This window comes from Pogona vitticeps, chromosome 1 (genome assembly GCF_051106095.1).
Source record: "Pogona vitticeps strain Pit_001003342236 chromosome 1, PviZW2.1, whole genome shotgun sequence".
NCBI lineage: Eukaryota > Metazoa > Chordata > Lepidosauria > Squamata > Agamidae > Pogona > Pogona vitticeps.
Window position 1 is genome coordinate 318,201,818 of NC_135783.1, and position 18,196 is coordinate 318,220,013.

At 39.4% G+C, this 18,196-nt stretch overlaps 1 protein-coding gene across 3 annotated transcripts; it reads left to right on the plus strand.

Moving 5' to 3' along the window:
• The first annotated feature begins 2,954 nt into the window (after positions 1-2,954).
• On the plus strand, positions 2,955-17,869 carry GEMIN2 (gem nuclear organelle associated protein 2). Of its 3 annotated transcripts, none has more exons than XM_072986402.2 (10): positions 2,955-3,743; positions 9,346-9,430; positions 9,705-9,794; positions 12,027-12,086; positions 12,219-12,332; positions 13,907-13,951; positions 14,415-14,483; positions 15,025-15,135; positions 15,759-15,817; positions 17,401-17,869. In XM_072986402.2, the coding sequence occupies exons 1-10, from the start codon at positions 3,664-3,666 to the stop codon at positions 17,438-17,440; spliced, it is 753 nt and encodes a 250-aa protein (XP_072842503.2). In that variant the 5' UTR covers positions 2,955-3,663; the 3' UTR covers positions 17,441-17,869. The 3 variants fall into 3 exon arrangements, with proteins under 3 accessions (XP_072842503.2, XP_020662895.3, XP_020662894.3); XM_020807235.3 differs by lacking the exon at positions 2,955-3,743 and adding an exon at positions 4,361-4,561; XM_020807236.3 differs by lacking the exons at positions 2,955-3,743; positions 14,415-14,483 and adding an exon at positions 4,360-4,561.
• Positions 17,870-18,196: the final 327 nt, after the last annotated feature.

Here is an 18,196-nt window from a genome sequence, read left to right on the forward strand (position 1 = left end):
TAGCTCTATTCATGTAACTAGATCTAGCCAGGTTGGGGGGCTTGATCCTGAGAGAAGCCTGGAAGGAGAGAACTAGAAACCAGGCCTTCTCTGGGTGGCCCCTCGCCTCTGGAACATCTTGCCTCCTGAGATTTGCCTGGCACCCTCAGTGGGAGTTTTAAAAAACAAGCAGAAGATTTGGTTCTTCAGGCAGGCCTTCCCCCCCCCCTTTAATCATTTAGTTCCTTGTGTTTTTCCATCTTGGACTTTGCTTCCTTTTTTGTTTATTTGTTTGGATATTGTCTGTTTTAATTCTTGTTTTATATTGCTTGGACTGTAAGCCGCCCAGTGTACATTCATTTGAATCTAGATGGCTGGGGTAAAAGACAAACAAACAAACAAACAAACAAATAAGAATACTCTCCAAAACCTCCTGCCTTGTTATATAGGATCAGCCCTATATGACATCCTCTATCCATCTCTTGTATTTCACTGCCTTTCCTAGCCATTTCTGTTTAGGTATTTTTCATTGAATTTTGTAGTATTTGTCACTTTATCCATGTTTACAGCTGTATATGCCCTCCCTTGCTTCAGCATTTCTTCACTTTTCTAAAATGTCAGGAACCTTTTTACATATGAGTGGTATTTAAAAAAAAAAAACCTTGTGTAAGTCCAGATTGAGTACACCATTCCTTTAGGTTGTTGCCAATTGTATTTCAGAGATCATGGTTTGTATTCTGAAATTAACATTTTTTTATTTACAAACAAACCATTGTTTTAAAAAATGGCTCCAGTACATCAAATATGAGAGATGAAATGCTGCCCATTATGTCAAAGACCTGCTGATTTTATCAGTCAAGTACTTTTTTTCCTTGGGAATTTCCTTGGGAGCTAATACAATAATGCTATATTGTGGTTAGATAAGAATGAATTCTGAATATTCAGTTATAAACCTTTGTTATACCTGCATAATGTATAAATACTATGTAGGTGTAATAATAATAATAATTATGTGCTGTCAAGTCAATTCTGACTTATGGCAACCCCTTTCAGGGTTTTCTAGGTAGAGAATACTCAGAAGTGGTTTACCTTTCCCTTCTTCTGGGGGCACCCTGGGATTGTGCAGCATGCCCAAGGCTACACAGGCTGACTCTTCTCATAGGAGGCACACTTAAGAATCAGCATCCCAACCTCTGGCTCCGCAGCCAGAGACCTAACTCACTTCTAGCCAACCAGTGAGGTATATCATATATAAATAATGTTATGTATGATAGACCTACATCAAGCTAAGAATTGGGTTTTGGTACCTTGCTCTCCTCCACAAATCTAATACACAGAACACACTATAATACAAAGATATTAAAAACAATTTGTTACTCTAGCTAGGAATTATGCAATACAAAATATGCTCTTGCTGTGTTAATGAAGTGCTCTATACTGTTTAGTATATTTAGTGTTGAATAGGGGAAAATCCCATATTAAAACTCTTTTTTTAAAAAAAAGTCTTCATCTTGTTCTAGATCTACAGTAAGTGTATGATACTTGATTTTGTGTTTTTAATGTGAACTCTTATTTGTTGCAGTGCATAGCTTTCCCCCTAAAGATGGGACTTTATTGAATAGTATTACTAATGTAGAAACTTTCCAGAAATGAACAGGCATGAAGAACACTAATCTGTATATATCTGTATTTTTATAAAGTTTTTTAAAATAAAATGTGTAGCAGTGGTACACAGGTTTCTACAGCAGACATGAATAAACAGTTATTTACAAAACTTCTGCTTCTTGCAGACAAATGTATGTATAGTGAATCAATTTAAGGAGAAAATACGTTTAAGGCAACAGGACCTTGTAAAATACTGATATTTGACAACTTAAAAAGAGCTGCCTGAAATAATCTTGGACCTTGGAGCACTTTTACATACTCTGAGAAGGAAAGTGACTAAAAAGCTGGAGCAAATCAACCATTGTTGGATGGGCTGAATAATCAGAACTCAGATTTCCAATAGAGTGAAAGTAGCTTTACTGGTTTATGATACAAAATGTTCTTCATTTTGATAGACTTTTAATTTCACTTGTTAGGTTGAGCAGGGCTCATTTTGAGGAATATTCATGCACTCTGTATTAAAGAGACATTAAAGTATGTGATGTGCAGGCCCTGATTACTAGAAGACTCATCTGAACTACATTTCTTAGGGGCATACTGCTGATCTGCACTATCTTTCTGGATGCTTAGCAGGAATTATACAATACTTGTTAAAGCTGAAAATTGAAGATGCCTACATTTATCCACAAGTACTGTGGGCAACAAAGTGTAATCCTAGATCTGTGGCCCCCGCAAAAAAGGATCCATCTCCTAGAATTGAGCAGATCAGCCATGATGGGTTTCCATGACGAGCCTTATACAATTGTACACCAGGTTGGGGAATATTAAAATCTTTGAGGTATTGTTTGGATCAATAAAATAAAAAACTTGAAGTAATATTAAGCCAGCAGTACAAAAGTAGTTTTGTGGAGAGGGACTTTATTTATTTAAAATATTTCTATGCCACCTTTCTCCCCAAAATACCCAAGGCGGCTTACATTACTAAAAGAGTATTAAGTTAAAACCAGTAAGTATGCAAATATTTAAATAGAATTAAACAAGTATTATATTAAAGTGGGAAAAAGGGATACCTTGGAGAAGGAAGCTAGTGTTTCTGGTGTCTATCTGCCAACCTAATTGATTGTGCAGATAACTAACACATGCACACCTATTTCTGCCTGTTGTTGCTGCCTGTGCTTCTCCACACATTGATGTGAGAAGCACCCCAAGCTGCAACTATGGTCTATCCAAGACAGCTGGTTTGATCTCTGGAATCTCTGACTTGGATGGATAATGTCTGTGTAGACCAGTGTATACTCCAGATATCTGATAAAAGAGCTCCACAGCATTCCCAGGATTCAGAGATGAAAAATTCTTGTGAGATTGACCCTTCAGGGAAGACTAGAACCAGTGTAGCATCAGTCATCCTAGGCAAAACCCAGACAAGTAGCACAGAATGCTACCATGGTCAACAGTATCAAATGCTGCTCTGGTTCAGTAGAACGGAGATGGTTGGAGTCCTTGTTCACTAGTGTTATGTCCTCCACCAAGGTTAGTAATGTTGCTTCTGTGTTATATTGAGACCACAATTAGACTGAATCCAAATAATCCAATGTTAGGGCTATCAAGTCATTCCCAGCGTATCAGTGGCTTTAAAAGGTCCAATCATTAAAAGCCCTGCTTAGATCTTACAGATGGTCTACTGTGGTTTCCTTTATTAAATCAATATACTTCATGTTTTGAAAGCCAATGTGGTGTAAATAGAGACAGACAGACAAACTAGAACTCAGGAGATGTGGTTCAAATCTCCGTTTCGCCATGGAAACTCATAGGGGTTGGAGGTGGCGCACTAATAAAACCACTTCTTAAATATCTCGCATTCCTTGAAAACCCTGTGAAGGTCACCATAACTGGGATGTGACTTACCAGCATATAGCACACACATCTCAACAAGTCTTCATTGTTTATTACTCCAGTTTCAATCTATCAAAGGCTTCCAACAATTCATTTCTCATAGTTACAGGATTGTGGCTGCTGCATCTTCTCCAACAGCTACGAGTGCTGAATGCCTCAGAGGGCAGAAAGAAATGTCAGAAATGCATGAAAGTGTCAGCATGTTTTTCCTTTTGTACTTGTATAGCAAACAAGAGATGTGCATCGGACTTATCCATGATAAACAGGTAGGTGTCTCCAAGCATCATCAAAGCTGTACGGAATCTCAAGCGCGTTGGTGAGCCTTTTACTTTGGGTTTATCGGAGTGCCAATGATTCACAAGCATTTGGAGTAATTGAATTAAATCCCCTGCTTTGATAGAAAACTGGGTATTATTGGCACCTTGCTATCCCTACCTGCCCTGTCTTTTGCTGACTGGAAGGGAAGTGTCCAGGCTGTAGTCTCTGGATACGTTAAAGGAAAGGGTCTATCATTGGAATTTATGTTAATATCATTTAATTTAAAGGTGAATTCAATTTGTAGATTGATCGAAAGTTAATAAAAATATATATTTCATCTTTTTCCTCCAGAGGGTCATTTCTTAATTAAATCCAGTGTCCTGGATTTAGTAGCAGGGAAATAGAGCCAGATGTGATCAGATGACAAAAAAAAAAACCTGGGTTCCTACAGCTTTAACGAGCTTTTAACATAACATTCCCGTTTCTATAGCACTGAGCCACGCATGCGCCTCGGTCTCATGCACGCTTAGAGAGCGACGCAGGTTTGATACCAGGGCAGCCTGGGATTCGTGTGCGCCTGCGCACAGGTTGAGCATCTAGGGTAGCGGCGAGAGTGCTCTCGACGCGTCACTGTGCGCAGGCGCTTTGGAGCCGCCGGCGCCGCGCGTGGGTAGGCGCGACGAGGGTGGGATACAAAGGGTGAGATGGACTCGGCGGTGGAGGAGTTGATGCCGCGGCTCCTGCCTGTGGAGGATTGCGACCTCGCGGAAGATTTTGACCCCACCGTGCCCCCCAGAACGCCCCAGGAGTACTTGAAGCGGGTCCAGTAAGTGGGCTGTGGAAGGAAACGCGAGGTCCCCCCCCCGGTGAACGGGAGACGGAGGCGACGGGGGTTGGCCCGGGAAACCACACCGGAGGAGGGCGGGCAGGGTTCCCCGCGGGGAGCGGTGGGGGTGTCTGCAAGGCGGGGAGGGGGCGTCTCGGAAAGGCTTGGCGCCTGTTTTCGTTTCTTGTCCAAAAGACGAACAGCAGATCAAGACTGTGACGAATGTCTCTCGTCGTTCTCTGCCCCACCTACAGATAATTAGTAATAATTTTAAAAGCCTTAATAGTGGCCTTGTTGACAGATAATTTAAAAACGAGCGGGAAGACTTTTCGATAAACTCGTTATTTTCCCAGGCAAAAGAAACAAAACAAGAAAAAGACCAAAACGTGGCACCTTAAAACCTAACCATTATATATTTTATTGGGAGCTTTCGTGGACTGGTCCGCTTTGTCAGACACGAAGACACATCACCGAGCGGACATGAGTGTAGTATATAGCTGGGACTTAAAATTTGCTCACAATTTGCACAGAGATACCCAGTGTGGTATATAGTGGACAGAGTGACTGACTAGGATTTGGGAGGCTTGGATTCAAATAAGAGCACAGGCATTTCTCTTTCTGGCCCAAATGGGACTTTGCTCTATTAGACTAAATAAAAACAGTAAAGTTGTGGTAACAAATTGTGTCGAATTAGCCAGTTGCATGTCACTCACACAGCTGAGTGTGTGAACTGGTATGCCTTCTGTATCTTGCTAATCAGTTGCAGTTTGACACAAAAATTCAGACTCTGGACTAAAATTCTAATAGGATTCTGTGCATTGTGTAGGATGTTATTTCAGGAAATTTCATGGTCTTCTGTGTAAGATGCTGCCTTTTTATATATATATGCTTCTATATCCACTCTTATGATATGAACAATTCAAGACTGTAATGAAAATGAAAACAACAATTGGGTCATGTGGCAGTTTAAAGATTGTTGTTGTTATATGCCATCAAGTCACCCTTAACTTATAGCGAGCCTTTGAATGATCAATCTCCAAATGACTTGTCCTTAACTGTCCTGCTCAATTCTTGCAAACCAAAGCCTGTGACTGCCTTTAGTGAGTCATTCCACCTTGTATTTGGCCCATCTTGTATTTGGTCTTCATTCTTTCCCGTTATGACTTCTGTTTCCAGAGAATCCTTTCTGTTCATAATGTGCTCAGAGTAGGACAGCCTCAGTTTCATCATTTCTGCTCCCAAAAATATTTCAAACTTGATTTGATTTAGACCCTACTTGTTTGTCCTTCTGTCAGTCCAGGGTACCACATTTCAAACCAATCTTTTTCCCCCCATCAACTTTCTTTACTGTTCAGCTTTCACACTGATACATGGTGACTGGAAAAATGATAGTATGGATGATCTTGGCCTTCCTCTCCAGTGGCACACCCTTAAACTTTTCTAGTTCCTTCATTTCTGCCCTTCCAAGTCTTACTCTTCTTCTGATTTTTTGGCTGTGTTCTCTATTTGAATTGATGATTGAAGCAAGGTATACAAAACCCTTCACTATTTCAATTTCTTAACTGTCAATTTTAAAGTTCTGTCATTCTTCCGTAGTCCTGATTTTTGTCATCTTAATGTTCAGCTGCTACCCTGTTCAGGCATTTTCTTCTTTCAATTTTCCTTAAAGTCATTTTCAAGTCATTGCTGCTTTCTGCCAGAAAGATGGTGTCATCTTCATTTCTTAAATTATTGATGTTTCTTCCACCAATTTTCACTCCTTCATCTGAATCTAGTCTGTCTTTCCATATGATATGTTCTGTGTATAGATTGAAAAGGTAAGGGAATAAAATGCACCCTTGTCTGACAACTTTCCTTATAGGAAACCATTCTGCCTCTCCATAATCTGTCGTAATGGAAGCTTCTTGTCCATAGTACAACTTACACATCGGGACAATCAAACACTAAGGCACACCATAGTTTCCCATGATCCGCACAGTCAGAGGCTTTGTTGTAGTCTATAAAGCATAGAGTGGTGTTCTTCTGAAACTATTTGGTGTGCTCCAGTAGCCAGTGGATAAAACTTGAAAATGTTCTTAGGCATAAGCTTTGGTGAAATACTGCCTACTTCATCAGATGCATCTGTAATTCCAGAAAATTTATACCAAGTAATATTTATTTATTTATTTATTGAACTTATTTAATATATGCCGTCCCCACTACCCAAAGGTCTCTGGGGGGCTTACAACAATTTGAATACAATAAAAAGATAAAACAATTAAAATTAAAAATAAAATGCATTCATCTAGAAAAGTAAAAATAAATTTTAAAAGTAATGTGCCACCTGTAAAAATTGACACATTTATATCACGGGTGAGCTTTTGTGGATTAAAATCTAGGAAAAGCCACACTGAAATATATTTCTTAGTGTTTAAAGTGCCAAACTACTTTTATTTCAGCATGTTTTTTCAGGAAGAGAAATTGCTACCTCTCTGAAAACTGCTGCATCTTTAATATATCACTGTCGTTTTGGTTGTGTGTGTGTGTGTGTGTGTGTGTGTGTTTTTGCAACAGACTAACATAGTTATCCCTTCAAGAAAAGGAAAATAAAGTCTGCTTCTGAATCTGCCTGAGCTGTTCTTTCTTCTTAGTTCCCTTGAGATCCTTAATTTTCTTAGTTGTTATTTTTACTATCTGGTGGTCTACTGAGTCTCTGTCATAAAATAAGGGATATAGAACAGGCAAGGTTAAATTGGCCAAAAGGAATAAAATGGGATGCAAGGGCACTTGATCCCACCCCCTTCTTTTTATTCACCCTGAATCTCAGTTATACGCAATGTGATGTGGTGCATAGAGTTACAGACTAGGACTTAGGAGTACTGAGTTTGAATTCCTATAAACTCATGAGGAGCAGGGGGCCCTACTGAAACCACTCCTTAAATGCCTTACTTACCTTGACAACCTCATTAGGGTCACAATAAATCAGCTGGAATTTGATAATACATAATACACGTAGCACTCAATCTAAATAAATCAGAACTTTAAAAATGGGACAGTGATATGATTTGAAGGAACCTCGTTGTCTATACCAGCGGCCCCCAACCTTTTTGAGTCCGCAGACCAGTTGGGAGGGCGGACTCCATGCATGGGGGCACCACCGCACTCATGGGGGGGCTGCGCATGCACGCGAGTGCAACACGCCCAGTGGGCAGGGGGCAGAGATCCGTCTCCACGGACCAGTTCTGGCAAGCCTGGGCTGCAGGCCAGGGGTTGGGGATCCCTGGTCTATACAATTCATGAATAGGGAGACATTCAATATCTTAACCAGTCTTGCAGTCTTCTTTTTAATTATTGCTGGAAAGCGTCATGGTTGGTGACAAACTCATGAAACGAAAGACCAGGAGTAGATTTTCACAAGGAAGTTTTTCTGCTTTTGGTTCTGGCACCGAACAAAAAATCCAGAGTTGAACGTACATTCAGAAGCACCCTGTTCCTTAATTCATAGTGTATGTTTAATTGCCTGTACTGTACCCCTATTTTGCATCTGGCTAATAGATTTCAGTTTCTGTTGTTGTTTTAAAAAGAGTCTAGCATATCTGAAGTTTGTCTATCCTGACAAAATCCCAATCTGCATGAACTGGACAGTGCCAAGCTAAATCGAGCCCACAGAGTGCTTGACAAAAGTCTGCTGTGCCATCTTTTGAAAGTTCCAGAGTGCTTCCAGGCAGATGGTTCAAATACAGAGGATAATAGAGAACAGAAACTAAATGACAACATGTGCACTATATGTTTTTTGTTTTATATGTGGACAAATTGGTAGCACATATTTAATATAATTTGAGGTATGTTGTTTTTGTAGTATTGTTAAAAACCCTTTGATGGTTATTGTATCCCAATGCTGTCAGTAAAGAGGCATTGTACAGTTCTTCCGTTTTTCCTCCTGTGGATGGTAGACACATAACTATGTATGTCTGAGGAGCACATGCAAGGACACATTTCTCCCAGGGATTCCAATTTTTTTATTTAAGAACATAAGAAGAGTCTTGATGGATCAGGCCAAGGGCCCATCTAGTCCAGCTTTCTGTATCTCACAGTGGCTCCACCAGATGCCTCTGGGAGCACATGAGATGACGAGATATCTGTCTCCTGATACCCCTCCGATGCAACTGGCTTTTTGAGGTACAGTACCTTCCTTTGAAGCCTGGAGATTATATATCCCCATCATGGCTTGTAACCTGTAATTGACCTTCGCTCCAGAAATCTGTCCAATCCCCTTTTAAAGGCATCTTAGGCCAGGTCCCATCACTACATTTTGTGGCAAGGGGTTCCACAGACTAGCAACATGCTGGCTAAAGAAATATTGTATTTTGTTTGTTCTCACTCTCTCAACACTCAATTGGGGTGGATGTCCCCTGGTTCTGGTATTGCGTGAGAGGGAAAAGAGCTTCTCTCTATCCACTTTATCCATTTCAATGCACACAGGCAGATGTACATGTTTATAGTGGCATCTGATGTGTACAAAGGATACTTTAAAAATCCAGCATAATGCCCCTCAAAAAAAAAACCCAAATGGTGCAGATGTTCTTACACATGAGGGTTACAAATTGGAAAGTGATATCTCAACCCACCCCCTACAGTGCCATGAATGGGAAAGAGCAATTGCTTGTCTGGAAGCACCTCCCAGCTAGAGGGTGGAACCAAGAATCTTTTCATGTCTCTTTTGGAACTCTTGTTTATCCCTATAGTACCCTTCTGTAGAAGTAGGAATATGTTCCAAATTCTAGAGATTTTGTTTTGTTTTGTAGGATTGAAGCTGCAAAGTGCCCTGATGTTGTTGTAGCCCAGATAGATCCCAAGAAACTGAAAAAGAAGCAGACTGTGAATATTTCAGTAAGTTGCTTTTTTACAAGATGTGCATCCATTAATGCCTTCAAGTAAGTTCAGAAAAGAGGGAGAAGCACTTGAGTCTTGCTTGTCCTTTTGTTCAGTTTTAAGACTAGACTGCTGTTGCAACCTATCTGGATTGAGTAAGGAACTGGAGGAATTGCAAATCACAAAACTGAATGCTTTATACAGTCTTTGTGGATGGTGTCTGAGAAGAGAGCTTGAAATGGCAATGCTGGGGCCAGGGGTTGGACAATTCTGAATTCTTTTGTCTTCATAGCTTTCAGGATGCCAGCCTGCCCCTGAAGGGTACTCTCCGACTATGAAGTGGCAACGACAACAAGTGGCCCACTTTTCAGCCATTCGCCAGGTACAATTTCAGTTGTCTTTTATGATATTTTTCCTGTTTTTGTTTTGTTTTGCCACTATAGTTATATGATGCTGCCTTTCTCCCCCCAGGGGACCCAAGGCTTGAGATTACAGAACGTGCTGCAGGCTGTCATATTTAGAAGTTATTTACAGTTTATCAGTAGAACCAACAATCATGAACGTTGGTTTTGATGGATAATTTGGTATTACAATATAAGGCCAGCCATAATCCAAAAGGTGGTTTCTGCCTGTACAGGTGAAATAGTATGTCAACAGCAGCAAATTAGCGTAAATCAACATGGAACTGGTTGCATTCCTGGATTCCCTCCCCCGCGGTCCTCCCAAAGGCCCCATTTTCACACAGCTGATCGGCGGTTCTAAAATGGCTGCCCGCAGCGTTTTTGCGCCGATTCCTCGCTTACCGAGGCGGCGAAAATGGCGGCCCTATGGAGGATTCCCACTTAGCGGTGAGTTTAACCCCCACAGGAACGCATTAAACTCTGTTTAATGCATTCCTATGGGGTTTTTCTTTCCGTTTAGCGATGTTTCCGGATACCAACGTTAATCCTGGAACGGATTAACGTCGCTATGCGGGCACCACTGTATTAGCACACCCTACAAGCTAAGCAATGTACTGTAGTTGTCTGTCATATCTAATCATTTAAATGTTTTCCACTGATGACAGCTCTAGCTCCACTGACTGCAGAATCACTCCCCTAAACTGTATCGGTGTCTGTTTTTCAGTACTAACGAATTTGATGAAACCATGACTTTTTAAAGAAATAAAGCATTTTTGCAGAAAAGCCAAGCATTGGAAAAAATTCCACCAATGTCACTGGTTTCATATGGTCAGATTCATAGAAAGATTTTTTTAAAAAAAATTCAAAATTCCCAGTACTCTTCAGCTACAGTACTTTTCACTGGACACAGTAAATCATTTTTATTGCATCAATTAGTCTTGTGTAAAGTGTTCAGTTCTTTAAGATTTTGACATAAGATTTCATTTATTGTATCCCTGCTTTCTACTAATGTGAATTTGAATGAGAAGTTCAAATGGGTTTCAGTTTGTGTATTTGTTTGAACTAGCTGGATAGCTCAGTGGTTTAGGTCTCTGGCTGCAGAGCCAATGGTTGGGAGTTCGATTTCCCCACTGTGCCACTTTGACAGGGGCTGGGCTCAGTGATCCACAGGGTCCTTTCCAGCTCTGCATTATTATTATTATTATTATTATTATTATTATTATTATTATTATTATTATTATTATTATTATTATTATTGTTGTTGTTGTTGTTGTTGTTGTTGTTGTTGTTGTTGTTGTTGTTGTTGTTGTTGTTGTTGTTTTGTTGTTGTTGTTGTTGTTATTATTATTATTCTTATTCTTATTCTTATTCTTATTCTTTTATTCATTTATTTATTTATTTATTTATTTATTTATTTATTTATTTATTATAGCTCCAGCTAATGACAGGGTTTAATTGTATTTTTTTGTATTTTATTGTATTTTGTTATTTTTATAAACAACCATTTTTATTTTATTGTATTTTGCCCAGAGAGTGGCAGCACTAATGGGGTGGTATAGAAATGGAAATAAATAAAAAATAAATATCCATTTTTTTCTGCCGATGCAGCCATTGCCTGTGAAGAGGGTAGATGCATCTTAGTTTGGTGTGTCAGGTGTGACCATTTTGCCTTGGGTGACCCTACTAGGAGTTGATGCTTGTACAGTGGACCCTCGACTTACAGACGGCTCGACTTACAGACTTTTCGAGTTACAGACTTCTCTGGCTGCAAAATTTAGATTCGACTTGCACCCAGAGAATCGACTTACAGACCAGAAAAAAACCAAAATGGAATAAAAATAGAATAAAAACCACTGGTTATGGGATTAATCGGTTTTCAGTGCATTGTAGGTCAATGGAGATTCGACTTACAGACTTTTCGACTTGCAGCCACCATTCCAATACAGATTAATTCCTTAAGTAGAGGGTCCACTGTAATGGAGTCTGGCCTCCTGATGGTATTGCTCTCAGCTTCACTGACACACTCAAACCCCTTCAGCACATTTAAGTGTGCTTCCTTGAAGGGGCTGTATATATTAAACATTATAAAAGCATCTTTAAAAGCCTTACCCTGTTTTAGTTGATGGAAAGATTAATGAATTGGTTCATTTGATTGCCTAATGTTGTAGCCCTAAGAAATAACTCATATCAGATTTTAATTTCAAATCATCCAGAGTGTAAACAAGCACAGGAATCACTGGAAGTCACAGCAGTTGGACAGCAATGTAGCAATAGTAAGTAGAGCCTAAAATTTTCACCACAGTTGTTCAGTGCTTGCCCTGTTTTATTCCCATTCAGATTTTTATGACTACATCCTTTTTTGTCTTTCTCTGAAGTTATGTATCTTCTTTTGTTGCTTTCTTCAGCCCAGACCAGAGGATGAAGAAGGTTGGAAAAAATTCTGTTTGGGCGAAAAGTTATATTTAGACACAACTGTGCAAGAACCAAGTGATGAAAATAATGGAATTGATTATGTACAGGTGGGTATTATATTTGGACAAAATAATCTCACTTTTTTTTCATATCTATATCCAAATCTAAAGAGTTATATGCATGCTGTGAGGTGTATGTGATGTTCACTCTGCTGCTAAAATGTTTTCCTCTCTCACTGACATGACCATCTTTCATTGCCCTGATCTTAAATTCCGACACACAGATTTCTTTTCCAGTCATGGATTCTGTGCAAGCTTCTTGTTATCACCTTCAATAGCCTTCTTCATGTGAACTTCATTTACCCAACTACATTATCCAACACCATTCAAAATATCCTAGCTTCAGGAAATTACTGCATTTTTTTCATTTTCTGCCCCTTATATCTGAAATAGGGTCATCCAAAATGCCTCTGTGCAGTCTCCACTCTTCTGTTCCCCCCCCCAAAAAACTTACCTGTTCCAGTAAAGCATTGTTATATCCCTCTTGATCCAACAATACCTGTCCTGAGCTGAAGGCTTTGTAGTAATTACCCATCCTTCTGCTTCCTTGTGCCTCCCTTTTGCTTCCACTATTTTTACTAGTGATCAGTTTTAGAGGGTGAATCCCTAGGAATAGGGACCAGTCATAGCTGTTCTCTGCAAAGCACAGTCAATGTAGATAGTGCTACGTAAATAAATATATAACTATTATTGATAATACGGCATTCATGCAAGTATTGCTGTTTCAATTAATTTCAGTGGAAGGCCCTGATCATTGGAAAGAAGAAAAAGTGTTTGAGGGTCATTTCCTAATAAATGAATGGGTAAACAATTCGTAACTTTATAGGTCTTCTCTAACTTTCATCACTTTCTCTGTGGGAGTGGAGGTGTGGGAGAGAAAATGTAGGTAACACTTACTTTGCATCTCTTGATCCCTTTGCCAGTGCAACACAGCTGATGGAGACATAAAAGAGGGCCTTCTGCATGGCAGATCCCAGGTTATGGAATGCTCTCCCTTGGGAGATCAGGCTGGCCCCCTCTCTTTTATCTTTCTGCCGACAGCTGAAGATGAGTTTTTTTCAGGCGGGCCTTTAACAGTCATGCTTGAATCCCTGAATGCCTTCTCAGAGTTAAGATACTCTTTAATGTTTACTTGCTTTTAATTTTTCTATTGTATTTTAAGTAGCACATAGTTTAATTGTTTTTAATGTTTTTTAACTTACTATGTTTTAAATTCTGTTCTTTCTAATAGTACAAGCCACTTTGGGTCCCTTTATTGGGAGAAAGGCAGCCTATAAACCAAACATACAAATAAATAAATAAATAAATAATGTCCTCTCAGAACTTAATGGACTTCTCAGGAGATTCATAGGATCATATTGTATATACGATTGAACTATGCTGTTACCAGTGGTATGCATGGTTTTTTTTAAAGATATACTGTATAAGAACTGAAATCCTGTTGCTTAGTGTAGGAGTCTATATGCTGATGTATTTGCCTATAATAGTAGCCTTGCAGACTGAGAAGATTATGCACCCTTTTCTTAAGACAACAGTCCCATTTCTGACTAAAGCTAATTTAGATTTCCAGCGAGTATATTTGTGTCTTAGAAAAAGGCTACATATTATGTCTTTTCTTTTAGATTGGTTTTCCACCACTGCTGAGCATTGTTAGCAGAATGAATCAGGTAACTGCTTCTTTCAGTCTATAAATGTGGCTGATGGCAAAGTCTTCATAGCATTATGCAGATATTTGTCATCTGCTCAAATGTTTTGCTTATAACACTGTCTTATCAAAAGGAACAGCTTCACTATTAAATGTTTCTGAAGGTTGTAACATACTCTGAACTCCCTAAAGAGTGTTTTCATTTGTATATGAACTTCTCAGAATATTTTTATATTTTATATTCTCTCTGTGGATGATGCCAACTATTTTATAACGTCATAAAATATGAAATCGCATTAACATTGCAGGGTGGTTTTGCACAATATGCAAGCTGATGGAACTGTTATTTGTTGGTAATCTGATTTCTAGATTCTTCGTTGTGTCTTTATTAAAATATAAATACAGTGTAAGCTAATGTAAGAACTATATAAAAGCACCAGTCAGAGAAAATTATTTATCTTAAACGCTTCTCTTTCTTCTGAAAGGCAACAGTAACCAGTGTCTTGGAATATCTGACAAATTGGCTTGTAGAGAAGGAATTTACTCCAGGACTGGTAACTCAGTGTCTTTCCTTTTTTATCACAGGAAGACAGATTCCTGAAAATTTAAATGCTAAATATTTAGATAATGTATGACTATATTTTTGCCTGTGTTTTCCCGTGTTCTCTGTTTCCTGCATTCCTGATTGGTTTATCTTCTAAGCAAATGTTTTGTTTTACATAGATACTGTTCTAATTATTATATATAAAAAGCTAAAACAGTATTGCATAATCAAAAAATAAATCGTAAGTCTGTCTTACCATACTAGAGTAATGCAGAGGAAGTAAGTTTTATGCTTATAGTTCAGAAACAATTCAGAAACCTTGTGCATGGACTTCACTCCAGCTTTGATAGATTTTTTGAACTTGGCTTGATAGAATGCTAAGGAACATACGCTATTTTTTGTGCTGACTGACTTCCTCAAGGATTTGTCACAGTACTAGTCCTTAGGTTGGGACATACTCTGTTAAAATCAACAGATAACGATATTCCTGCTTCACTATATAAAATGTCACAGTTCTTAAATACTGGTGTCAACCATTTGAATTTCTCTAGGGCAGATGGCTTTATGCGCTTTTGGCCTGTCTTGAAAAACCATTGTTACCAGAGGCTCACTCCCTGATTCGACAGTTGGCCAGGCGGTGCTCTGAAGTGCGAGTCTTGGAGGTAAGCAGAAGCAGCTAATTATTATGAGAAAAGAAGAAGCCATTTGTGCCATCTCATCGGTTTTCTTCCATACATAACATTATTTTACTTTTGGTTCCTTCAGTATATTTGAAATTGACGATTCAAAGCATGAAAGAAATTTGGGGTACCTACCATTCTTACAGCGACTGTCCAGAATATTGACATTTGCATATTGCTGATGACGTTTGATGAATTTAGTGAAAGACTGAGAAACAGGCAGTTCAACACCTTTCAGATTTTACCTGAAAATGTTGTTCTATGCTACCAATTTTCTTCCAACTTACAGGCAGTTTTAACAGAGTTTTCAAGATACACGAGATGTTCATGGTGTAGTGCACCATTGCTGCCCTTCTGTTGCCAAGTCTGTTGCCAAGTGAGGATCTTTAGCCAAGTCACCTGAGTCCTAGTCTGACACTTTTTTCAATACAAATGACACTGGCTCCCAGAATGCCATTGTTGATGTTTACATTATTGGCAATGGTCACTAGAGTACTTTGGCTGTTCAGATGTTCACAAAACACGTCTGAGGTAGTTGACATGGATCACATTTCAAGTGTTTTCTCTAACATACTATATGAATTTTCCCCTCAAATCTATTTCAGGAGAACAAGAGTGAAGAAAAAGTGTCCGCTCTGAACTTGTTAATTTGTTTGGTTGGCAGGTAAGGCTAGTGGCATAACCATTATATTGAACTATTATTTAAAGAAAATAAACCTGGATCACAGAGAGTTACTGTATTCTGTGATCTGCTCTGGGAATTTGGTTTTGTATTTCCTGTGAAGTAGGATTTTGAACATTACTGAAAATCTTTCGTTGCTATTGACATCATCTCCATTCCTCAGGCATAATTTGCACAACAGGATTTTAGACAGTGTTTGCAAGAAGCATCATGGTTTCTTGGGCCTCTTGAAACAGACTTAGATTCAGACTTAGGATCTAAGTAAGCAGAAGCCGGCTGTGGTGTGCAGCCAAAGGGAAGAGTCCAGAATATTATTAAGCAGAGAAGTCTTCTGTAAGTGGGACTGTGGCTATAGATGGTGGCTCCAGGCATTTTTTAGTTATTCCTCCCTCTCCAGGAGCCCCCAAACGCTAGCCTCCCTCATTCAGCAGGGTCTTCTGGCCCTCCACATTACATTGTCGGGGAGCTGGAGTAGCTACTAGGGATGAGACTTTCAGGACAGAACTCCCAGTCGTATAATTCAGCAGGAAACCACCACTCCCCAGGCCAAATTATGGGGCTGCGAAGCATCAAAGGGCAGAAGATAGTCAGGAAATCTCTTGGGGTTCCACTGAATTATGGGACTTTTCTCCAGAAGCCACAGCCCTTGTAATTACCATGGGAGGGAGAGGGTTTTTTTCAACCCCAGCTGCATGTCTCCAACTCTGAGTCCAACCAAAGGTGTTTCTTGGTGAAGATTTAAGGGACAAAATTCAGCCATCACTAGCTATGGTTGAGAGTGACATGGAAGATACTTTGAGGATAATGGCATGCACTGAGTATCAAAAATCACAGACAACCATGATATCCTATATAGCGTGAAACACAGAGTTTGGAGAAGTTACTTTTCTGGACAGGAACTTCCAGAGTGTTATAGCCAGCATAGTGTGGGGGTCATTTTGTTCAGAGGAGGCTGGGAATGCAATCTAAGACAGTAGCGTTTCACAGCTTTTCTGTAGCATGCCTAGATGCTCCTCGCCTTTTGATTCCCTGATTACTTCTCCACAGTTCTATTTGGGGATGCTGCCCAATTCATTGGCAATCATAAAGTCTATTATGTTGTCAAGAACATAGGAGAAATTAAATGACTCTCTCAATCAAATTCAGTTCTAGTACCTTGAATGGAATTCATCTAATTTCATGTTCTAAATCCCATTGAATGCAATAACAAGACTGAAGCTGTTTGGGCTCTTTTGTTTGTTGCTCTGTGCATAATAGAAGATATTGCTCTACTTGGGCTCTACTCCAGCATTGTAGACCTGTGCTGAATTAGCTGGCACCTTTATTCTGTTCTTAATGTGTGTGTGTTTAGTCGTTTAGTCGTGTCCGACTCTTCGTGACCCCATGGACCAGAGCACAAGAGGCAGTTAAAATGCATAGTTTGGACCTTTAAGATTCAGGTGGAGGGATTTTAAATAGATACTCTGGTGTATGTGTTGCTTTTCTTTAACATATTTAAATAATGTATTACATATTTCTTCACGATCTGTGCGATTTCCATAGATTTTTCTCCTTTCACCCAATAGATATTTTGACCAGCATGACCTAGCTGATGAGGCATCTTGATAAAACTCTGGAGGAAAACTATACAAGCACAGGATGGTCGTGGTTGTTATCAGTCAGGTCCTCCAGAATTAAAGTGTTACGGTCAGATGAATCTCAGTGTTCAGTGTGACCCACTGGCTGGCGGGGGAATTGTGTGATCTGCAGACAAAGAGTACTTCAGACTTCTTTTAAAAGCAAGATAGTTGCTGAATAAGTCAGCTTAGAAGATGCTGACTTTAACAGGAAAGCATCAGGGTGCCTGAACACTTCCTTATGGACCTGTTTGCTTGATGCAATGTGTACATACGGACTGCTAGATCCTCCTTATTCGGTTCGTACATCATGGAACAAGACACTTTTGTCTCAGTTTAAAAACAGTAGGATTGAAGTAGGATAATGCAAGCTTTATAGCACTTTTTATGTTTTACAATAAAGTTTACAAAAAATGTTTTGAATGTGTTTTCCAAAATGCTTTAAGGGGGTGGCTTTATACACAAAAGGTCTTGTAGTAGCTTAAAAGACTACCACATTTTATCTGGCCTAAGCTGTTTTAGACTTCATCAGATGCATGGACCTCCACTCCATCAGATCAGAAATCCAACAATAAAGATGTTTTGAGCTGCCCAGGAATCTCTAGCTGAAGAATAAGCCAAAGCAGTGAGTACAACCGAAAGCAGAAACCAAAGGGAGGCGTGGGCAGCAACCAGCAACTTGACTTCTTTCATACACCAAATACAGTTCCTGCGGAGGAGACATAAATGTCCCACAGGAGTCCTG